This window comes from Pezoporus wallicus, unplaced genomic scaffold (genome assembly GCF_028554395.1).
Source record: "Pezoporus wallicus isolate ANWC-B61680 ecotype Strahan unplaced genomic scaffold, APGP_CSIRO_Pwel_v1 contig_2456, whole genome shotgun sequence".
In the NCBI taxonomy this organism is placed as follows: Eukaryota; Metazoa; Chordata; class Aves; order Psittaciformes; family Psittacidae; genus Pezoporus; species Pezoporus wallicus.
The window spans coordinates 2546624-2571635 of record NW_026637053.1 but is presented as its reverse complement, the minus strand read 5'-3'; the positions used below and the strand labels follow the sequence as shown (position 1 = coordinate 2571635).

The window sequence follows — 25012 nt, the reverse complement described above, 5'->3', positions numbered from 1 at the left end:
CAGCAAAAGGCTTATATGAATGTCTCAGGCAGTTTACACAAGTTCAGCTTACATGTATTTACTAAAACTGACTTGCAGTCTGAAGGACGAAAAAGGTTTAAGGAAGAGGAAGAAGGTTCTCAGCAGACTCATCACTTGTCAGCAACATTATGAATTTTGTTATTTTTTTCACCCTGAAATGTTAATACATCTGAAACTGCATCTGAAAACCAGAGACCATTACTCATTTGATAAACACGCATGGAATAGCAACCAGTTATGCACTTCCATCAAGGTTGACTCAGTTTCTTCCACAAACCAAATGGCCCACGGTCCTGTGCACCCCCTCGCCACACCCCCTGCCTCCCCCCCCCCCCGCCTGCACCCCCACTGCTCTCAGGTGGGGCTTAAGGAAACTTCAATAGCATCTCTAAGATCTTAGCTTATGTGGAATAGGACAGAGTCCTGTGCATCTCATAGCTGCTTCTTTGGTCTTACTGTCACACGTGGAAGCAAGCATCAGGAAATAATTTACCATCATAGCTGTAAATGAGACATTCCATGTAGCCAGCAGAATGTGGGTGGTCATTTTGGTCCCCAATATTTACGGTCAGTGTGTTGGTAGAGCTCATTGGCGGGATTCCACTGTCTGTGATCAGGATGGGCAGGTAGAACACCTTCTGCACTTCCCTGTCAAAGGTACACAGCGCGGTGAGCAAGGCACTTCCATTGTGGAAGTCCTGCAAGTTGAAGTTAGTCAGACTATCGAAATCACTGAGAAGGTGAAAGGAGAAAGGTGCTCCATTAGCAGCAGTGTCTCGGTCTGTAGCATACAGCAATGTAGAGGTCTCGTTCATTTGGACAGCCTGTGGAGCAGGTGTATTTTCCCAGACCACTGGATTATAATGAGCTTCAAACTCTGGCCCATTGTCATTTATGTCTTGCAGAGTGACTAAAACAGTGGCACTGCCAGTCAGAAGGGGTTGCCCCATATCAGTCGCAATGACAATGAGCTGGTACTGTTTCACCATCTCATGATCCAGCAGTCCTGCAACCATCACCCACCCATCACTAGCCACAGAGAACTGGCCATCTGGATCAGACTTGTTTAGTAGGTGAAAAGAAAACCTTCCATTCAGGCCAGAATCCAAGTCAACAGCAGAAACCTGAACAACTTTGGTGCCAACTGGTGCATCTTCTCCCAGTGCAGCTACTTCATAGAACTTAGGGTAGAAAACAGGAGCATGGTCATTGGAGTCCTCCACATAGATCACACAGTGAGCGATGCTGAAGAAATCCATGTCCTCTGCTTTCACAGTCAAATTGAACACCCTCTCATGGGGCTTCTCAAAGTCAATCTGCTTTCGTAGCCTGATAAACCCACAGTTGTTGACTTCATCCGTTTCTATGGAGAACTTGCGATCATTGTCCCCATCAAGGATGCTGAATGTCACCATGGCATTTTCTCCCTCATCTCTATCCACAGCAGACACTACTGCCACCTCAGTGTTAATACTTGCATTCTCAGAGACAAATGCTGTGTAGATCCTTTGCAGGAAGACTGGAGCATTATCATTTACATCGGTCACCAAAATAGTGGCGGTGCCTGTCCCAGTGAGCCCTCCTCCATCTCTGGCCTCAACCACAAGTAGGTACTTGTCTTCCTTCTCCCGATCTAGTGTCCCAAGCACTGTATAGATGGTACCACTAACTGAGTCAATTGAGAATAAGTTCAGATTAATTTCATTTTGGACGTTCTGAATGATGCTGTATGTTAGCACAGCATTCATAGCAGCCTTTGGGTCATCAAGGTCCACTGCTGTCATTTCTGTGACAGGAGTGTCTGCTGGAGAATCCTCAGGGATGTGGCCCATGAAACAGCCATCCACCACACAGAGGAAAAGGGGTGCATTGTCGTTCACATCCCTCACTTCTATGATCACATCTGCAAAGCCAGTCAGCCCCTCTCCGCTCTCATCCGTTGCAAGGACAAGAAAGTGCCACGTTGATCGCTTCTCACGGTCTAACCTTTTATTTGCACTGATCTCACCTGTGTTCTCATCAATGCTGAATTCAGTGCTGGCTCCCTGTCCGTGCAGGGAATAATTAATGGCATTTTGATCAGCCACTTGGTCAGGGTCTGTTGCAGAAACCTGGAACAAGCCACAGCAGGTAAGTGTTTATGTAAAAGAAAAGAGAAAATTACTGTTCTTTTATTGATGGCAGTTGGTATTGTGCAGGCTAAATAAAGAGCATGTATTTTAACAGCAAACATCTATTGGTTTGAGTCATTTGGGTCAAGTACTCTTTCAATAAACATCATGCATAGCCTGGAGAAACAAAAAGTATAACATTTAGACAGACTAATATATTCTACTTCCCAGTGTATTTTGGAAAGACGAGATGATAACTTCAAGAAGAACCAAGTGGAAGTAATAACTGATCTGCTGTGCAAATGTTTCTTGTGAAACTCTTTGGTGCTGGAATACAAAGGCAAACAGCATCTGTTTCTCTCTGAGTGAATAGAAAGCTTTAAAAACAGTGTGGCCTTACAGTCAAGCTTATTATCAGCACAGGCCAGAGAGAACTTACAGCTCCTGATTTGCATCTCAGGATTGTTTAGGATACTGCTAGCTAGGACAACAAAGCAGTCCACATGCCAGAGACTGCTCTAACACCAAAATAACGAAGATAATCAAGTTTGAGTCAAAGAACAATCCCTGGTAATGTTTATTTGGTAGTATAAATGTAGCCAAAAAGTCTGTGACTTAAATGCATGAGGTACATGTGATAACCACACTATGCTCATATAGTTACTCAAAATATGCTGACTCTGCTTTGCAGAGGAAAGCTATCACGTTTTTCAACGTTTAGAATCATAAAATCATTTAGGTTGGAAAAGACCTTTGAGATCGTGCAGTCCAACCATTATTTATGCTGGTCAAGGGAGCAGGTACACCATGTAAATTCAACCAGGCTTTCTTTATTCTCTTCTTTACAGAATGTTGCTAGCTAAATCCTAATACCAGGGCTCAGTGACCCTAAATAAACTATCTTTTTGGGTTTCTATGAATGGATGGGATTGAGCTGAACAAAAAGTCAGGTTTTACCCTGCTTTGTGCTTATTGCTTTACCTTTAGAACAAATACAGGCAGATCTGTGAGCTCCTCCAAGACACTGCCCTGGTATTCATGTTGAGTGAAGACTGGTGCTTCATCATTCTTATTGACAACATTGATGATGATAAGAGTGTGGTTTTCCCATTTTCCATCAGAAGCTACAAGCCGGAGCTCATAATGTTGTTCTTGTTCATAATCCAGAGACTGAGCAATGAAGACAGTTCCAACCTCAGGTTCCACATCAAAAACTCCTTTCACATTTCCTGACGTGATCTGATACCTTAGTTTAGCATTTGCACCTACAGCAGAAAGCAAATGATCACTGCCTGTTCACTCTCTGAATACACAGTCCAGCTGTACATAGTGGACATGTATCCAAGAGAAACCGTACTTGCCCAGACTGTTACAGTGTGTGTGGGAGATAAAACACAGACATAGACACAAACAGAATGGTCCATGTATGCAATTTGAAGGGTTTGTGTATGCTAAATTGGGTGTTAGGTCTGCAGTTATATTTAGAAATATAATTTGCAGACACATAAGCCTTTTTATTGACAATGAAGGAATTGTGTGTCTCCGATTTATTGTGTGTTCATTTGCCAATAATAAAATAACATACTATTAAAATACTAGAAGCTATTTTTGCTCAATATTTCCTAAGCCTCTCATTTCAAACGCCAATATTCCTTAACTTTATTTCTTTAACCACTGGATGGTGCTAAAATATAACAGAATTCTTATTTTGAGCAAGAATTCATCTTGTAAGAACATTTAACCTGTATAACAGCAGTTGTTTGATATTGCTGCAAAATCTTTAGGAACAAAGCCCCATGTTTACATGTTTGAAAAGAGAAAAAAAAAAAACAAACATGACATTGAATTTCAAGATAGAAAGTAATTTCCCAAATGAAATAGGTGAACTGCTAGGAGTAGAGAGAATGTTCAGCATTTTAAGTTGTGAGTCGGCTGTGGATGAGAAGACTAGAGCAACATGGACAGCAAGAAAGTGAAAAGGCTGTGCCCAACATTAGTGCTTGGAAGAGCTCGGCTGCAGCATGAGTTTGAGCATCACTTGCTAGTCATTTTTCCCAATTCGCTCAAGTGCAGCAGCCAATTTTAAATGTCCTCTTTACTTCTCCAACATAGACACCAAGAGGCACAGGCCACTGAAAGAAATGGTCAACTCCTATCTGCTCCCAGCAACATGTTCCTCTGGTGCTTATTTGGGCTCTGTCACCACTGCATCAGCTTGCCTTCTTTTTTTCAATGGGTTTGTTTTTCTCCAGCAGGTTGAGCTGGACCAGCTCATGAAAGAAGCAAAAAAGGCACAGGAGAAGCAAAGACAGGAAATGACTGGTGGTGCATGTTCTTATAGAATCATAGAATAGAATCATAGAATCACAGAATCATTAGAGTTGTAAAGGACCTTAAGATCATCTAGTTCCAACCCCCTGCCGTGGGCAGGGACACCTTACGCTAAATCATATCACCCAAGGCCTCGTCCAACCTGGCCTTGAACACTACCAGGGATGGAGCATTCACAACCTCCCTGGGCAACCCATTCCAGTGCCTCACCACCCTAACAGGAAAGAATTTCCTTCTTATATCCAACCTAAACTTCCCCTGCTTAAGTTTTAACCCATTACCCCTTGTCCTGTCACTACAGTCCCTAATGAAGAGTCCCTCTCCAGCATCCCTATAGGCCCCCTTCAGATACTGGAAGGCTGCTAGGAGGTGTCCATGCAGCCTTCTCTTCTCCAGGCTGAACAGCTCCAACTTCCTCAGCCTGTCTTCATACGGGAGGTGCTCCAGTCCCCTGATCATCCTCGTGGCCCTTCTCTGGACTTGTTCCAACAGTTCCATGTCCTTTTTATGTTGAGGACACCAGAACTGCACACAATACTCCAGGTGAGGTCTCACAAGAGCCGAGTAGAGAGGCAGGATCACCTCCTTCAACCTGCTGGTCACGCTCCTTTTGATGCAGCCCAGGATATGGTTGGCTTTCTGGGCTGCAAACGCACACTGAAGCCGGCTCATGTTCATTTTCTCATCAACCAGCACCCCCAAGTCCTTCTCCGCAGGGCTGCTCTGAATCTCTTCTCTTCCCAACCTGTAGCTGTGCCTGGGATTGCTCCGACCCAGGTGTAGGACCTTGCACTTGGCATGGTTGGACCTTGCACTTGGCATGGTTCTTGGACTGGCTCAGCCCATCTGGTCTCACCACACTGCAGGGGCAGTTTCACACCATCAGAGCTGATATAAGTGTGGGCTCAAAAAGAAGGTCTGGCTTTTTGGTTTTTCTCATGCCTTATTCCTCCCTTCTCCCTACCTTAATTTCTGGCCATGTCATCTTCCACTGTTGTCACATTCTTCCACAAGCATATTCAGCCCACTAACTCACAAAAAAGCACACAGGTTTGAGTTTCTTGCAATAGCAGTATGTAAAAGTGACTCCCAGGGAGATCTGGAAAGCACAGGAGTCAGCACAAAGCAAGCAAATACTCAGGAGTCAGTTACAGCATGGTTGTGGCTCCAGGTGATTCCTTTCTGCCTCAGAGAGATTGTATGTTAGCTTAACTTATTTGCATGACATGGTTTAGTGTGAGGTGTCCCTGCCCATGGCAGGGGGGTTGGGACTTGATGATCTTAAGGTTCTTTCCAACCCAAACCATTCTATGATTCTATGATTCTAACTTTGCCCTGTGAACCTGAGCACCTAATAAAAGGAAATCTCTCATATGCCCAGAACGTCTTTCCTCACTTTTACAAATGTTTGAAATGCTTGATCATCTCCTGGATGCAGAGATTTGTTTGCCCATGAAGGATGTAGCCCTAAACACAACACACAGTAGTACTAGGAGGACTTGGAAAGACATGCAGGATCCACTCACCCTCATCTTCATCATCTGCTGTTGCTGTCACAACAGGACTTCCAACATCCCTGTCTTCATCTACGCTGACCTCATACACTGACTGAGGAAAAGCTGGAGCATTGTCATTCACATCACTGACAAAAATCCTTATGTAGGCTGTGTCTAAGGAAACAGGAAATGCAAGAGGAATATGCAGACTGGAAATGGCGGTGGAGTACCTTGTTGTATACCAGGCAGCTCACATACCCCCTAAGTCTAGAAGAGTTAAGGAACCCAGTCTCTGATATCTTTTACCCCATGTATACTTCCTTACTATTTTTACCTGTGTTGGGCTGTCCATGAATCCCAGGTCTGGCAGATTCTGAAGAGTCCTGAGACTGAACTTCAATCAAGTAAGAGGCTCTTTTCTCTCTGTCAAAAGATGCATGGGTGGAAATAATTCCTGTCTCAGGCTCAATGTTGAAGAACTGGTAATCCTCACTAGCATCTTTCAGTATTAAGTAGTGAACCTAAAAAGGAATAGTTAGAGTGGCTGCGTTTTCCACTTTCATTTGTATATCCAAGTGCTGTGACTTTCCCCAGTGGCCTTCTGGGTCTGTCTGCGGAAAGACTCTGAGGAAAGACCATTCATCTGGACATAATTTTTCTAAGTTTTTTGCCCATTTTGATATAAAAACCAGAATTCTCAAGCAGAATAACATCTGTATTAATGATATCAAAGCCCATCAACCTCAGTATCTAATCTCCAACAGTGGCCAGTAAGAGCAGTTAAGAAAGATCACTAATAACCGAAGGACAGAGAATGTATGGAATAACATCTTCCCTGGTGTCTCCTCAGCTTCTAGAAACCCATCGTGCTTCTGATCTCAAAAAAAAACCCCAGGGCTAACAGAGTTTGGGTCCTGTTCAACAAATGAACAAATGAAAACCTCCACTGATGAAAGCTGATGAAAACTATCCACATTTATCCCTTTAACAAAGGTCTGGCTTCCTATTCTGAAAAAAACACATTTCCACCCCTACCCTGAAGTCATGCCCAGAGCACCGCTAGGCACTTCTACCACACAGGTTGCTCTTCAGAAGTTGCAAAATAACAGTGACAGACAGGAGACCTCTACTAGCCAGAGCTCCCCCCCAGAGAAGTTAGTAGGATTTTTGGGAAAGGCTCAGGAAAATGCACAGAAAATTAGCAGGTTCCTTCATAACACAGCGTTTTCCTGGGGTTGGGTCATTAGGACAGTGACGGTCAAATGTTGGTTTTACCAATCATTTGACCAGTGATGGTGAAATGAAATGTTATTTAATTGACCATATTTAAGTGGCTGTGTTTAACTGACCGTAACCACTGTCACTTAAATGCCAAAGTGGCATGAATATGGAAGCATGTCCTGCAACGACCTCCTGACATGTCTTGTCATGGGAGCAACCCTGAGAATCATGCATCAGTTCTTTGTCATGGTTGCTGATTAAGATAAGATGCTATGATGCAGGATCACAAGATCGTGAACAGCAATATTATATACATTGGGCATATGCTAGACAACTACTTGACAAGTGCTGTATGAAGTGTTTGTGGCTCATTACCCTGTCATCTGCTGTCTGCGTACTCTCACTAATACTAAAACCTATTGGGAAGAAAAGAATTGGATGTAAGGTCAAACCTCTCCATGTAGGCCAGAATCCAAGTCCGTAGCTAACACCTGAACCACAGATGTGCCAACATCAGCGCCTTCTGGCACAGACACCTCGTAGTTAGAAGACACGAAGAACGGAACATTATCATTGACATCTGCAAAAGGAGGTGACAGGGACCATGGTAAGAAAATGTTTGAAGACTACTTCTTTTTTCCCCACAGTTGTAAATTTGCTTGGAGAAAGAACTCACATGGTTCATAGTAAGAGGCAATTCTGCTTTGGGTTTTCCCATTTTCATGAGAGTTGTCAGGAGGCATTTTACAGACATGCTTTGAAGGGCCAGATTCTGACACATTTTCTCCCTAAAATTGCTGTGTAGGACAGGTGAGGACAAGGTTCAGGCAGGAGAACTATGGCAGCACTGACTAGGATCCATTTAAATTGCCCTGGGATCACATCTTCCTGCTCAACTCATGACTACTCAGTACAGGTTCCTCTTTGTAAGAGGACTCAACTCAGAAATGCTGCAGTCCCCTACATCTTTTTGAACTTTTCACAGTTTAACAGCCATATTTTAAGAAAGTAATTTTCCTGTGTCATGGCACAATGCCAAAACAGAGGAGCTGTGATGACAGTTCCTTGGATCCATCTGTCTCAATGAAGAGCAGACAAAATTCTTAATACCTCATTCTACAAACCCATAAGCACATGCTTAGTTTTACTACTGCCACACAACTCCACTGATTCTGACACATAACCATTTGCACAACCAGTGTCTTAAATATATAATTTTTTAAGTTGTGGGTGAGGGCTCCTGTAAATCACAATTTTCTTTCTCTCTTACATGCATCATTGTGAAAACTTCTTTTGACCAGGCTGTTTTTTCATATTTTATAGAAGAGAATTAAGGTTAAGGTTAAGTTTCTGTACATTCACTGAGCAAGGTAAGGAAAAAAAGATGCTATCAAAGACTCCCTTTTCTGTGTGCTTGTGCATAAATAAAGGACAATTCTGTGCATGAAACTTTCTGGAGGTTATTTCTCTCTTAAAGATTAAAAAAAGCAGAATGAGTTTCTACCAAATTCTGCCACCAGTAACTGCACCATAGGAAAAATCTTTTGGGGCAGGGTCCATAATCCATGATGAGGCTCAGACCCTGACTTGAAGCACTCTTGCTCTAAAACCTGTAGCGGTTTTGCATCGATGGACTGTGAAATAGAGGACAATGCTGTGATAAAGTGAAATAGGGAAGTTGGATCCCCACTCAAATTACCACTGAAGTCTCCATTTCAATGGTAGTAAGTGAGACAAATGTTTTTGCTGGAGACTTTGCCTATTCATATTTTCATCTAAACATCTACATATCAAAAGTAATGCCACTAATGCTTCAAAAAGCAGGGATTAAAATCAGATTTATAGTTTTAGACTGCAGGAGCAGAGCGTTACAAAAGATCCTGCTATAAGGAGGGTTGGATCAATTTTTTGAAAACTGCACCTATCGTAAGGACCCTGGCATTTTCATTTCTAGAGTTTTAATCTCAGTGTTCAATAAAAAATACTGAATATAACAAAACCCCCTAAAGAGATACCAAACACAAATCCAACCTATCTGGGCTGGTTTTCTTTCTATAGTATGGAATATTTCCAGTAATACTAGTCTTCTTTCAATATAGCTTGGGGCCATTTACTAGATTTCTCTGTCTATCAAAAGAAAATCTTTCCAATTACATTTATAACAGCAGACACTAATGTCACATAGACATTCAGACAGCCCATATTTGCACTGTCACATTTCCACATTTGATAGTTAGAAATTATCTCTAATAGACCTTTTTAATGACTGCACAACTTCCTTTTGCAGTATAGAAACACACAAAGCATTCTTAGGTGGCTTGGCATTTCATGGATGTTACCTTAATTTGTGATGTTATGCTAAAAAAAACCAAGAATATTGTTCTGAATGAGCTGCTCTAACAGCAGCGAAGCTTACCTGTTACGTTCACACAAACAGTGGTAAAGGAAGCCAAAGTAGTCATTGCTACGTTTTGTGCCCGGACTGTCAGAGTGAAAAACTTAGTTGTCTCAAAGTCAAGTGGTTCAGCGACTAGAAGAGAAGCAGATCCATCAGCTCTGTTTGGCTTCAGATAGAAACGAACTGGCATGTTAGTCTCTGGAACTTGACCCTCCTCCATGTTATATGTAACTCTGGGATCACCAAGAGGGGATATGGCTTTGATGGTCTGAAGAAGAGAAGAGCCACCACATATGTTCATGAAGCAAGGGGCTGCAAGTGTTAAATGTTCAGTTTGATGGTAAGAACATACATGCATGTGTGTTCCCCAAAAACATACAGGGCTGTATGAGTTGGATAACAGAAAAAAACAGAAACAGTTTATGGAGTTGAGTTACACTGTACAACATTTAAGTTTGATGCAGATCTGTGATCAACAGTAAATTTACCTGCCATTAAATGTGCCAAGCAAGAACTGCATCACTGGCTAAAGGAAATCCCTCCTCTCTCTTTCCAAAACAAAAGCAATCCAAAAGGAGACCATTTCTTCACTGAGTTGTATATTTTATCAGGCAAGATACAGACCAAACCTAAATTGTTTGCAAGTGCTTGGATATTACATGTAGGAGGAGGAAGGTGGGAATTATCTGGCAGTTTACAGAAGAGACTATCCTTAAAGAATATGTCTGGGCAGGTTAACAAGGAATTGTTTTGGGTTAGAAGAGCACAAAGCAAACTACAGCCATTCCACGATGTAGTACTAAACTAAGAAAAGCTGTAGGAAAGATGCAGAGAGTCAGCACGGTCCACTGAGAATGGAGGAGTGAGGAGCCGGCCCTTAACGGGAACACTCAAGAATTTCCCACGCAGGCAGGACATGGGTCTTGCTTCTGCAGGAGCACCCCCTGATGGCCACTGGTGTAAGAAGTCACTAGGAAACTGCTGCCAGCTGAAACGGCAACCTGTTCTGTAACAGGTACTTCTGACAAACACTAATGGTGTACATAGGAAAGAACACAATGCAGGAAGGTTGCAGGGTGGGCATCCTTGTGCTTTTGATATAGAGAGCACAACAGAGGGAGAAACTGAAACGCAAAGAAGAAGGAGGGAAGTAATTGCGCTTTTAACATACCACTATTTTGGTGTCACGAATGGTGTTTTCGGGGATGGTTACCCAGTATCTGCTCTGCTCCCACCGGGGTGGCTGGCTGAGTGCATTAGTGACAGTTACAGTCAGTTCCACAGTGCTGCTCCTGTTCCCTCCGTCTGTTGCTACAATATAGCTACTAATGCGCGTTGTCTATGAAATGAAGGAGATTGGGGATATTTGCAAACCAGTTTGTACAAACCAAGAGGTTACAATTAACCCTCTGCAATGGATGTGAGGGGCTGGAGGTTGCTCTGTTCCAAGCAGAGTCGCATTACCTGGGGTAGCAGGCAGTTCACATAGACCCAGCCTGTGCTGGGGTTGATCTTGAAGTATTCCACCTCATTTTCTAACATTGAGTACGTGACAGCAGCATTCACACCTTGGTCACTGTCATGAGCTGCAACACGGAGGAAACTTGTCCCCACTGCAGTGTCTTCACTGAGGAAGTCTTTGAAAAGACAAAAGATATTGTCAGCAGGTCTTGTTCTGGTTTACCAGGCTGTGTATAATAGAAATACTCATTGTAGGGAGTCAGCAGGTTATTGCAAAGCGTGAAGACTCGGGTCAGTGAAGATTCCCCAGTGTTTTGGAGAAGCTGCCCAAGGCAAGGGCAATGATCATTTTACAAATGTGCATTTCCTTACCTCTCACTCCCTGTTCCCAGCAATCCACCTGAGGCAAATGTGTCTTTATGCCTGTAGTCCTAGACAGACTCCCTTAAGTTGGGGAGTCATTTCCTACGCCCCTGTTCTCTGCAGGGCACAATTTTATATGAAGCTATCGCATACCTGTCTCTCTTCCACACTACAGTCTTTAGATTGCTCTGATCTGACTTGGGTCCTGCTCTTTCCTCCATCCTCAGACAACCAGTACCAATTCTTCCTCCAAGTAACTAGGGGTGTTTGCATGATTGTGTTTTTTGAGCCATTGCCATGCACTGTCTCCGTCAGCTCAGTGTATTGAAATAGCCCTGGTAGTGGGAAGGCTGTCACAGTTAGGTTTTGACAACCCAGTCAATTTAATCACTTCTTATTCAGATACCCTTTCGTACCTTTGATCTTCCTTGTACATGTCCTCTTCGGCATTTTTAAAGTGGGACAATCAGAAATGAGTATTATTTATAAACTGGAGCAGTCATGTTTTCTCCCTTAATATCTAGGTGTACCTGCTGCTGTGGCAGCAGGGCAGTAAAACCCTTAAACCACTACAATCACTTGCTCCATGAACAGCAATTTGAGCTTCAATTAGCTTCCCTCTTCCCCAGGATATTTAGTTGGTGTAGGATCATGTCCCTGCTATGTCAGAAAAGCTACTCTCAGAAGAGATTTATTGACACTAGAACAGATTAATGAAAACGGAATTTATTGCTAAGAAACACTGTAAAATATCTTCTTTTTTTTTGTTTTAATTTATGCTTTTATAGTCAAATTCTGTTAAATTGCATTGTAAGAAAACCACAAAATTACTTGGAAGGGCTGTACTCTTTCATTTTATGTACTTCTCTTGCTGTTGGCATAACTTCAACACTCACTATGACATCCCTGCTGCACGCAGTTAAACATTTCTTTAATGTCTGTTTTGCAGGCAGATGACAAGCTGCATGGCTTAAATCAGGGATTTGACCAATGTCCTAGTGCAGAGGAATAAAGAACCAGCAGTTTCCAGGAAGAATAGAAACCTATGACTAATGGCATTTGATCTTGTTAGAGAGGAAGCTATTTTTAATTCTGTGACGTACCAACATTGATTACTTATGTATAGATGCTGGGAAAGTACTGTGCATAAAGTGACCTCATTATCTGCCATTTCCCCGTCCCAAAGGGCTGCCTTTGCTTCAGATCTTTGCTGGTACCCTGTGTGCATTGAAAAAGAAGAAAATCTGCCTGTTCCTCAGATGTGCCGGAGTCCCCATAATCACCAGATCACTGCTCAGTTTCACTACGGCTGAAAAAAGTTAATCCTGGGCAGTTTCACATGAAGAACATTTCTGAAGGTAGAGAGGTTCATCCTTGCACAAACATTACCTTTACCTTAAGGACTTTTCTGCTCTGTCCAAATGTATTCCTCTTCAATGAGATCACTCCCACCTGATTTCTGATCACTGCTTTGGCCAGGTTTGCAGAAACTACCCGTAGGAATGCAGAAATGGCTCTTCCCAATCTGAACATTTTAATCAATTTGGTGCTGGGAGTTAGTCACACTCACACAGAGGTGAAACACAATGTTTTTTCTGTCCTTGTGCATAACTCTGAAGTGTGGATGTATATTTAGACTATTTCTGAACAGGTTATTTATCATCCTGTTAAAATCCTGCCATAGGAGCACCCAACTTCTTTTTGAATGCTGCTAAGTACTGGCCTCTGTGATGCTAAAGATGATTTACTTATGAGCCATCTTCATTTTAACAAAGCATTGGTCACTCTTTGCCCTACATGACATTGCCATAGAACTGCCAAAACATCTCCAAAATGGAGCTGTTGTCACATGCATCAACAACTATTTTTTGCCATATTGAGGCAATTACACAAGAAAGGGTCTGTTCTCATCCAGCGGCTAGGAAGTATGTTTGTCACTTGTGGGTGGCATCAAATGTAGATGCCCCAAGTGTGTGGAAGTGCAGGATACTATTGGAGAAGCATAGAGTCAAATTAAACGGAAGACTGACAGAAAGCACATCATGTGCGCATAAAACGGGAATTGCACCACAGCAAATGAGAAAAGCTAGCTCAGCAACCCAGTTACAGGAGGCATCAGGGCTCCCAGTCAAATGCAAGCTAGAAGCCAAGGATTTCAGGCTGTTTGACAAGAGATACACACCACTCCAGCCTATTTGAACAGACGTTCTGTGTTAAAGAGACACAGATGACAGTTGCTCTTCTAGTCAGGGCTGATGAATTCCCAGCTAGGATGTCATGTGTTTTGCTTTGAGACATCAAATAAAAATTCAGTGTGCAGAAAAATGGGGCACGGAAAAGCCATAAAGGGAAGGGAACAATCTGCCTTATCTGTAGGAGTGAATACTGTGTTTCTAAGAGTATTGCAGTGGGTAAAGAGGACCAATCTATTCTGCATATTTCCACTAATGATGGATTAAACAATAACTGGCTTAGTGAGAAGCAAAGGAAGACTGGTCACCTAAAAAACCTGACCACTATTACAAGTAATTACTAACCAGGTTCATGTTGCGGTACTGGGACAGGTATTAAGAAACACTCACACTGATAGCGACTGTTCTCAAACTTGGGATCGTTGTCATTGACATCAGCAATAAAGACGGTGATCTGGCACAAGCCGATCAGTGGTTCCTGTGCCTGGTCGGTAGCAGTAACAGACAGCGTATGCTCCCTCTGCTTCTCCCGGTCAAAACTCTGCATGGTCGTGATGACTCCTGGGAACACAGACATCTCCTGTTCTGTGGGACTGAATTTGCAGAAAGGGACCTGCACATCTCCTGTACAACAGGAACCTCTGACCATGCAGCACAACTGTCAGGCTTAATCCACACCAACCCTGCAATGCATGTCTTGCAGAAGACCAACTCCAGTTCCCCTGTCTCTCCTCTCCTCACATGTCACCTATTGCCAGTAACCAACAGCTTTCTTTTCTGCTGCCCTGATAAGGAACTTCAGTCTGATAACTTTGCTATCTCACTCCTCATGTAGCGCAGGACTTTCTCCTCCTCATTGAAAGGCCTCTCTTAAGTTTACCCCAGTGACAGTCCAAGGAACCGACTATTTCAAAGACAGCTGATTATTACTTTGGGGAGGAGTCACACCACAGAAGGCACAAGTGATGTGACCAAAGTAATCTCTACTACAGGAGCTGGAGGCTGTCTCATAGAACAGATTAAAATTGGATAGAATCACATAGATCAGTTAATAAATGGAACAATTTTCTCCAATCTTCAGTTTTTCCTCTTTACTAAGTCTCTCCCTGTCTCAGCCCTTTTCTTCTGATTGGGCAACTTTAAACCGTTCCTGTTGAGGCCAGTTCCAGGCTTATATGTCTCTGCTATGCTAGGGACCAGGATTCTGCTGCTCTACTGTAGCCCCTTCCAGTATCCCACTCAGTCCTGGACATGCAAATATCCCATTTTACTGTTTTGGCTGTAGAAACATCAACAAGTTTTACAACTTCTTCCTCTGAAATGCACTGTCTGTCAGTGCCCTGTTCTGATAGGAGGGTTTTGCCTCTGTACACTCTACGCTGGACCTACCGTCTGTGCATGGGATGAGAAATTAACCACGGACACACTGAAGGAAAGAACAAACTCAAGCTGTTAGTCACTTTCTGCTCTGCATTTTTATAGCTACACTTGATCCAGTAGGAAGATAACTGATACAGAATAGCTTTTTATCTTTCTATTGACCTGGGGTTTGCTTCCCTACTTAATTTGTCACTTAAATCACTATGATCTTAATCTAGCCTATGTGCATGGCTATCCATATACTCTGAACTTTTTCCAGTGTTTATTTTATATGCTGTTACGACTAAGCCTTCAGTTACACAGTTAAAACATGAGCACATATGGACACACTGATAGAGTAGCATTCTTATTAAAATACCACAGAATTTTCATGTTATCTCAGTAATCTGGAAGCTACTGACCTGTGTCTGGGTGAATGCTGAAGCCCAGGGAAGCTCCATCTCGATGCATGAGCCCGTACTTCAGCTCTCCGTTGACACCAAGGTCTGCATCATAGGCTTCTACCTGTAGCACAAATGTGCCTGGAGGCTGATTTTCCAGAACCCAGGTGCTGTCACTGTAGTAAGTGCACTAGAAATACACCGAAACATCCAACCCTATATATTACACAGAGACATGTGAATTTGCTGCACAGTGTCAAAATGTATTTCCAGCATGTCTGAGAAGAACTCAGAAGAAAATCACTTCTCTTGCTTATACTCACAAAGAAATCAAGCTTTCAGGGAGAGGAAGGAAAAATGAGAATGATGACTTTACACCTTAACAATGAAGAAACCTGGCTGTGTGTTCACTTACAGATTCATTCTGCTCTGCACCCACAGTCCCTTCAGCCCACCAGGAATTACCAGTAGCAAAGAGAGTTGTTATCCCAGTTACAGATGGGAAAAGAATATCTCCAGAAAGACATCTTACCTCTCTGAAGACAGGCTTGTTGTTATTAATGTCATTAACTCCTACAATAACTTCAGCAAAACTGCTGAGAGGGGTGGGTCCCCCTGAGGCATTGTCATCTATCGCAGTGATGTTCAGTGTGTATTGAGGCCCTTTCAGGTTGGGCGGTGGGTTTCTGCGGAGTTTAATGATACCTAAATTTGGAAGCATAGAGTGTCATTTCATTTTCCTGTGCAAACAAACTAACAAAGTCAAGTGAGCATCACATTTCTCTGTGACTGTATTGCTGGTTTAGTTTGCCTTTCGGTTGCAAAGCGTAGGAATTGGTCATCTTAGACTGCAAAGTCCTTGGACCAAGATCCCAAGTTTTGGCTGATAACTGGAGAATCACCATCATATCAAACAGCTAATTCTCACTGATTCATCTCCGTTTGCAGAGTATATAAATATGGTGCTTTCTCATGGCTTTTGATGCACAGGTGAAGTGGTCAATACAGATTAGGCAGTAAATAACTGTGTCCTAAAACCTCTTTCCTTACCTTTCTGACTATCTAGTTCAAAGTTGCCCTCCTCATTGCCTCCTGTAATCAGATAGAGCAGCCCATCTCCATCAGGATCCTTTGCCCGAACAGTAGCCACTAAGGTGCTGGGACCAGCATCTTCGGAGAGGAAAGTTCTGTAGCTGATAGACATAAGGGAGCAATGGCAGCACATTCAGTATCAGAATAACCCCAACCATGTTATCCATCAGGCAACATTATAAATCCATTAGGAATGTATATTTTTTTAAGGTTTGGGCATGCAATCATGGAATCTTTAATCAATTTAAGATGATACTTTGATCATCTTTGTTCAGGGTATTTTAGGATTGTTAATCCTGCAGTTTTGGTATAAGTAATGTCCAAGGATCTTTGGAAAGATATCAATATGCACCGTACTGCACTATAATGTAAACCAGGATCACTTATCTCCAGAAGATGGGAAAAAGGACTAGTATCTGTAATGCAGCATTTCTTATGTCCCTGTATATTAATGGAAAGCATCAGATACTGCAGAGATGAATGTAAAAGTGAACGTAAAAGTACCAGAGAGATGAATGTGAAAGTATTTAATTTTGAAAATAAATGTATGTATGTTTTGTATTTAAAACATTTCTATAGAATCATAAAATCATAGATCAGTTAGGGTTGGAAAGGACATTAACATTAAATTTTAAACTTGTACAAAAAATAGAAATTGTATTCATTCAGGAATGGAAAGAAGACATTTTAAACACCCAGGACCTCATGAAATTATCTTATAATACAATCTGCTGGTGATAAATGAAGTTTAATGCTTTGCTAACTACCATCTATTTGTCATATACTTATGCATGGACAATCACTTTAATACCTAGAAGTCACCACAGTCAAAATCATTCCATATAGAGTTAGGCCCTTTATTCATTCTGTTCTCTCTCTAAAAAGTCAATGTGCTGGTATCAAAACTAGTGCTTTTTTTTATGCAATCTAGAAATGAAAGGCCAACTTCTAAAGCCTTTCTTCATACAAATTACCCTTTGATTCCATTGGTACTTATAGTTGCAAAAACCAACAAGTCACCATCTAGCCAAGTGTTATTAAGGTTACACATATAAACTGCATCTTTAACAATCAGTGCAGGCATTCAAGCTGGCTTACATGGACTGGGAGAACACGGGAGCCTCGTCATTCACGTTGGCCATCCGGATTCGCACAGATGCTGTCCCTGTCCGAGGGGGATGTCCTTTATCGACAGCTATCACCACAAACTCATACATATGGTTTGCTCGCTCAAAGTTCAGCCTCTGGTTAGAATTGATGACCCCGTGTTGTGTGATGGAAAAATCAGTGCTCTGGATGAAGTAAGCAATCTCAGAGTTGGAGCCAGAGTCACAGTCTGTTGCAAGCACTATGAGAGAACACATTTAACAACAGTCATGCTGCAGAAGAGGTTTGGTTATTCTATTTCCTACCAAGTCAACTTCAGATGCTTTTTTTTTTCCTTTTTTGAGAACAGGCATCACCCAAATCTGTTTTATCCATAAAAGCCTTATTTTTGTGGTAAGAGTCTGAGAACTTAGCAGACGGCTGCAAGTAAAAAAGCAAAACAATTCCCTCTACTCCAACCCAGCCTGAGAGATCACAGTAAGGTAAATTTGCAAGAGAGTCATAATCCCAACATGCTTTGTACAAATAGCAGTCAACACTGCTAATTACCATGCAATCAATATGCAAGTTTGTAGAACATTATCAGTCATAAACTGTGTCCTCACTCTCTCAGGGTATGCTGTTCAAATTTATTTAGCTCCCAGGGATGTTACAGCTAAAGTACTTTTTAATTACCTGACGCTTCAAGGTACAAAGAGTGATTAAACATTCCTCCCCAGCAAGTGTTTATTCAGTATGTTGGGTGTCCCATCTGCTCAGAAGCAGCAAATAAGCAGAACAAAGAGCTGGAGCATCGAAAGTGATCATTAAGAGCGGGAGTTCTCCTCCTTAATTACCCTGCCATTTTTCTAGTCAAACAATGAGGCTTCACATCACACCCACACTGCAATTAAGCAAACTCCTTATTCTACTACGAGGATACAGATGCAGCCATCGTGGTAGCGCATAGCCTGTTGAAAGCCAAACAATGATTGCAAGGGCACCCTGGCAGAAAACATGATCCAAAAATGAAAAGAAGAAACAACAACTCATCACTATCAGAATCTTAACTCAAAATACGAAAGGGGAAGAGAAAGATTGGAAAAAGCGCAATGAAATGCTGTGCTTAGTTGCAAAAAACCTCAAGTGCCTGTGGAAAGTTACTAATCTTGGTTTAAAAGGGCATTTAGGGTGATTGTAACATCTCAGTTAACATCTCTCAAAACCTTCTGTGAATAAACGTTTGGGTGTGTTACAGACTACAAAAGCAAGGGCTTTAGAATTAATTAATCTTGCTGTACTGAAAGGTGAAATATATTAAAAACTCAAGAAAGATTGAAATGAAAGTGACTTAAACCTGCTACATTTAGTGGTTAAGTATTGTTTTTAGAACGACATGCAGAAAGTGACAAACATTTCATTTGAAAAGTTTTGATTTAATCTACAAAGTCATTACTGAGATATTGTAACAAAACAAAAAAAACATTTTATGTGCTTAAGGATTATACTCTTTTTTTTCCCCGAATGTTTTCTGGCAAACAGGGAACGCGACACTTACCTGTACATGACAAAAGCATGCCTTACTTCCCAACAGCAACTGGGAATTCCATTCTCCTTTCATCTAATTCCATCTTGCAAACTGATCTGCATTGCAAAGGTATTCCAACGAACATAGAGCAACCACGAGCAGGTCTGTGCTGGCTCTGCCCATGCTCCGAACTAGATCAGTGTCAGCTAACTCCAGCTAAAAGCCTAGTATGTTAGTACAAAGCTGCCAGCTACCACTCTTCTGGCACAGTGGTGCAGCTGAAGGAGTATGTTAACCCCTGCTGAGAGCATCCCTCCCTGCTTTTCAGATCATAGCTTGTTTGCAACCAGACAACTTAAAGCACATGCAGTAAGCATAAATCTGCCCATAATGACTAAGCAGACAGATCGACTCAGCTAGCGTTGCTTCAGCACTACAAACATGATACAAGCCAGACTTTGAGTGTGTTAAAATAAAAATGGTTGACAACTAAAACCTACATTTACATCAACCACAGTTTTAACAAATGGCATATGTCACACTGTCTCTTTCACTGCCATCGACAGCAACTCAGTCAGCCACAGAACGGCAAAGCCTGTCATGAGTTTGCATTCGTTTTTCCTGTGGGAGGCTGCAAACCCACCCCTCAGGAACTATAGCCAGGGTAAGAGCTGCAGGTTTATATTTTCCCTTTTCCCTGAGATGATACTTTCTTTGGCAGTCAGTTAGTGACCCAGCACTCATCCAGTGCAGGGTACAGGTGGCTGCACATACTGCTTCCTTGCAGCCACTACAGCTGCTGCTCAGCCCTTCAATACCAAGTGTTCATGCACTGACTGTCACAATACTTCCCTCTCACATTTTCTTTTCTAAGAAGGCTTTTTCTCCTGAAATGTCTCCTGTATGGCAAGACAACCAAAGTGGGTGCAATTGCACAGCTTTGCCATTCTGCCGTTCTGCTTGCTTTGGAGATGAGGAACATGTTTTCCCCTCACAGTTGGGTGACTTTAGATCAGCTTTACAAGTCTCCGAGAGAAAAACATCACTTTAAGGAAATTCACATGCTTAAGAATTTTAGAATTGTTCACTCTGATCAACTGATTTCTTTCCAAGAGCTATTAACCAAAAAATGAGCTACAGCAAGCTCTGAACTCTCTTGGTAAGTGGTTAGAGAAAGAAGTCCCTGCAGCCCTTTTATCAGCTTGTGGCTATGCAAAGGAAGCTAAGCTTCTTATCACCACGCAAACTGCACGTGTTCAGACTGAGGACATATACACTGTTGTCTTCAAAAGACACAACTTGGACATGTATATTTTTGCTAAGTCTTCCCTTGGCGCTACCAATTTCTCACACAGTTCACAACAGCCCGCTGAGGTCTCAGCCCATGGTCCTGTTACTACCCCAGTACCTGCCCCTACTTTCAGCTTGAATACTGACAAGGAGCCTGTAAGCGTTATCCCAGTTTTAGGTAGAACACACTTGTGGTATGTATCACATCACAACAGACTACGTCAGATCTCAAGATATGTTTGAAGACATTTAACTGACACCCATAAAACAGGTTAGAGAACAGACTTCTGCTCCTTGTCTGCTGGACTCTGAAGACTGAGACAAGACATTCAGCATCATCCAAGTTCACTCCTTAGTTGTGCAACCACAGTATTTCAAGAGTGACCTTGAAGTTTGTGGCTTAAAATTATTTCCAACAGCTCTGATCTTTCAACAGAATACTATTCCAGCCTCTAGAAATGTCATGTGCGCACTCAGGGTTTATGTGCAAGTGATATGTGGCCACATTAAAAATGACAAACTTGGAATGAGGACTGGAAAGCCATAACCATAAATATCAAAATTCACAATCTTTCCAAAGATTTTTCCTTTAACACTTTGTAAGTCAATTATACAGCATTAATACTTGACAAAACCAGCTGCCCGTTCAAAAAACCTAATTTTTTTATTTTTCTTAACACATTAAGAAAAGAAAAATTAGTTGGAGCTGCTTCCAGGACACTAAAAGATGACCAAGCTGAGTTAAAAGTCAACCCCAAGATTTAAAGGAAACAAGCTATATCAATCCCCAAAGTCACTGTCTGTTAGCTGCCTAGCTGCTCTTGGGTACTACAGGATCCCTCCCTTGGGCACAGCACAGTGGTATTCACTGAAGACCCTCACAACTCCCAGGTTACCTTAAAGCTATCTACACAGACCTCCAGGAAAGCTACCATCCCTGTCTTCCACAGGCAGTGCCCTCTGTGGAAGAGACAGCCCTTCCTCATAGTAAGAACATGAATGTGTAACAAGAACTAGCCACTGGGTCTGTGGCAAGGCTGACACAAAAAGTACTGGCATGGTTCTCACCTTGCAGCAGAGATGTGCCCACAGGAATGGTTTCAGGAATGTTGTCTCTGCTGTAAATGGAGTGCTGGAATTCAGGATAACAGTCGTTTTCATCGGTGATATGGACCATGACCTGAGACAAAAGGACATGCTGTGAGGGGATTTTAGTTTATACACTTACGAAAATGGTCACCTCACTCTGGACACTGCCTGTGCAGTCATTGCTTTTGCTGCTGTCCCATCCTTACACCTCTGATGCTAAACTTTTTCTCATACTGCTCCTGTAACACAGAGAAGTGTTATCTCCTCCCCTTCCAAGCAGATGGGAGACAAAGCCAAAGAGGAATAACAATAGGTATTTCGCAGAGCCTAGATCTGACCCCAGCTCAGAGCCCAGCCTTCTGCCTGTACCATAAGGCCAGCCTTCTCCCAAGCATCTTCACTAGTTTTCCTAGGCTGCGTCCTTCTGATGAGTAATGAACATTGCAGAGGTAGTGGGTAGGAAGTGAAGGGATCCACGTACCTCAGTCACGCTGCTGAGGGAGCTCTCAACTTCCATGGCTTTCAGTAAGAGGTGATAGAGGTGGTGCTCACTCTCATAATCCACAGGATGGGTCAGGCTAAGCTCTCCACTCTCCTGCCTCACGCTGAAGAGCCCGCTGGGGTTCGTCAGCAGAGTGTATGAAAGAGGCTGGCTCTGGAAAGAAACAGCCTCAACAACTGCTACTCTGTAAAGAATGAGAGAATAACTCTTTGCTTCAAAACAACAACAATGAAGGTGTCTCCTGAGCTGTCCCCCAAGGATGAGGAAAGCCGAATTGCTCACTCTCTGTCAGTGTTGGTCTCAGCTTTGTATTTGGACTGAGAATCCCTGGCTACAGGGAGCCCACCCTCTCTCACCACCTACCTTCTCTCACCAACTGATCCCCTGACTTAGCAGGGCTCGGATAACAACCCATTTCAACCCCCGTTAACAAGAAGACATCTTTTTCTTCCCTATTGTACCCTTCCAAATACTTGGCAGCAGTTACTCGTTTAGCTTCAGTTTCGGAGATAACTGAGCTGCTATACTTGATTTTTTTTTTTCAAGCTGCGTATTCAGAAAAGGAACAGGTTTGGAGATGGATGGGAAACCCAAAAAGCACAGAGCCTTTCCAGATCCTGCTGTCCACCTTGGCAGCACATGAAATGAACGTTTTGAAGCTCCGTCTCACACCAGTCTAGGACAACACTTTAAGCCTATCTCAGTGAAAGATCCAAGGAAGGAAAAAAGTCTCCCTCCTTCTCCTCATTCAGTCTCTTTTAAGGAGTAAGTGGCACATCTCCAGCAATTTTTTCCTACTTCACTGGCCTATTTTGAGGTTTCCTGCTTCTTAAAGGCACTGCTCCACCTGCTACTTGGTGCCTTAAAAGCCCATGCTGCTCACAAGCAACTGAACAGTGACAGTAAAACCTGAGCCAGCTCAGCAGCATCTCCCTGCTGTGTGCTGTGGCTTGGCTAAGCTACTCTTCATGCAACAGAATAGCTCCTTGGAGATTTAGCTGTATCTATTTGCACTTCACACTAGCGTTGTTATCTCAAGAGCCTGGCAATGACCCGCCTTTCTGAATATTTAAATGCAAGTCAAACAGGATACAAACAACTCCAAATCTGGTTAATGAAAAGACAGCATTTTTCAAGCACTCATTTATAGCTGAAGTGCTCCAGGAGATGCACAGACAAGGGTTTTGGCTGGTTTCATTCATGTTGCAATGCAATAAAACCCCAAAAGCATTAAAGAAATAATCTTAGTAGAACTGCACATCCCAGACTACACCATGCGTCACACTGGAGACTCTCAAGCACCAGAAAAGGCATAATTTCTTTTAGAAAACATGTTGTTTTTAAAGTGTAACAGCAAACGCATATGCATAGCCCTGAGAAGCAACACCACAAAAAATCACTTTATTGTGCTCTGTGAGGGTCCTCTCAGCCTGCAGGGAGGGAGCTCACTCAACAGAGTAGAACTTACTTTTCTCCTGCTGGAGTATTTTCAGGGACAAACACACTGTAAGACATGTTAGTGAACTGCGGAGGTCGGGAGCCCGCCAGGATGGAAATGGAAGCATAGGGGCTTTTGTTGCCATACTCATCGGTGGCTTCCACAGTAACCACATACTCCTTGTTCCATGTCAAAGGCAAGCCAGTCGTCATGATGATTCCAGTATTCTTATCTACTCGGAATCGCTCTTCACCACCTATCAATACATACACAAAGCTGGTCTGAAAAATGCCACACAGCAAGAATGTTTGCATCTCCACCATAAGCTATTTTCCAGTCATCTACCTATGTCTTTGCATGCACTCTTTTTTCCTCCCCAACTGTGCACCTTGTCTTTCACTCACATCGTGCTCTGTTGACCAGTGAAGTGTAAAAGAAACAAGGATGGGTGAAAAATGGAGCTTTAAGCTAACAGTAAGGCTGCAATCAATTTCAAAATAGAAGTAAAGCAAAGGAAGCGGCAGCAAGGAAGATTCCTATCCACATAACTGCTTTACTTGAAATAGTTCCAGTTTCTACTTGCTATTCCTGCTGTATGTTTAAGGATTCCCCAAGGGAAAAAATCTATCAATGAAATTACAAAATGGGAAATTGTTAAGAAAAATCTGCCACTTAACAGAATGTTATCGTGGTTTTTTTCAGAACAGACCTACCTCCAATGAGTGAGTAAGTTATCCCAGCACTGGTGTTTTCACTGTTACTGTAATATGCGACAAGCTGGTAGATGAGAGTGCCTTTTCGGGCATCTGGATCAACACGTGCCAGGTAGGGGTATGGGAACATGCCCCAGGACAGCAGCTCCTCTTCTGGGGCAAGGAGTGTGACATGGCAGAGGTACCAGTCGTTATCTGCGAAAGATGCACGGATCTCTAGACAGCTTGCTCACAAACTTCAGTTGGGAATGTTTAAGACCTTTTCCATGAGTATCTATAAACAAACTGAATTGCCCATCGTGTTCATCCTATTTCGTACACAAAAAATTCAGTACAGACACAGGCTTTGGCAGCTTACTGTGCTTTAAGTCCAGTTAACAACAAATTAAAAATGCTTTCAATAATATCTTGTAATAAGTTATGCATATTAAATACTATGTCAGTTACATATGGCATAGTTTTAAGTGTGTACTTATCCAGACACAGGTGAAATTTGGCTTTTATATTTTCAACAAATTCAGCATAAATGTTGCCAGTTTAACCAAATCAGATTTAAGGTTTGTTAAAATAGTTCTCTTAAAAATTGGTGGAAGTAGTTAAGAAATCAAAACTCCCTAAAATTCTTCCTGCTCCAACACTCATTTGTTTAGTTTTCTCAAACCACTGGATATTGAAGGAAAGGCAGACATGCTTCCCCCTTTTGCCCCCAACGTTCCATCTGGTTGCATCCTAGACGAGTGAAACACTGTCTTTTGAAATGGAACCCTCCCCAGGCAAAGCTCTGGTCTTTGCTTCTGTAGTAGAGGCAAGAGAAAGGGCAGCTCAGCCAGCAGCTGAAGGGAGAGAGCAAGCCTTGTGTACTGGCAGGGGAAGCACAGCACAAACTGCAGGGCTGTTGAGAGCTACATTGAGAGAAGCAT

At 42.5% G+C, this 25012-nt stretch overlaps 1 protein-coding gene across 1 annotated transcript in view; it reads right to left on the bottom strand.

Moving 5' to 3' along the window:
* LOC130595894 (neural-cadherin-like) overlaps nt 1-24287 on the bottom strand; it is a 38938-nt gene extending 14651 nt beyond the window's left edge. The window contains exons 1-17 of the mRNA XM_057403002.1: nt 24093-24287; nt 23410-23635; nt 21921-22125; nt 21419-21530; nt 17545-17794; nt 16405-16547; nt 15887-16059; nt 15376-15544; nt 13985-14155; nt 11043-11215; nt 10750-10917; nt 9597-9846; nt 7633-7760; nt 6294-6480; nt 5990-6133; nt 3114-3397; nt 515-2132 (exon numbers count right to left, since the gene is read on the bottom strand). Coding sequence (XP_057258985.1) covers nt 515-2132; nt 3114-3397; nt 5990-6133; nt 6294-6480; nt 7633-7760; nt 9597-9846; nt 10750-10917; nt 11043-11215; nt 13985-14155; nt 15376-15544; nt 15887-16059; nt 16405-16547; nt 17545-17794; nt 21419-21530; nt 21921-22125; nt 23410-23635; nt 24093-24222 — 4531 coding nt within the window. The 5' untranslated portion in view covers nt 24223-24287. The remainder of the gene's footprint in view (nt 1-514; nt 2133-3113; nt 3398-5989; nt 6134-6293; nt 6481-7632; nt 7761-9596; nt 9847-10749; nt 10918-11042; nt 11216-13984; nt 14156-15375; nt 15545-15886; nt 16060-16404; nt 16548-17544; nt 17795-21418; nt 21531-21920; nt 22126-23409; nt 23636-24092) is intronic.
* Between the last annotated feature and the right edge of the window lie 725 nt (nt 24288-25012).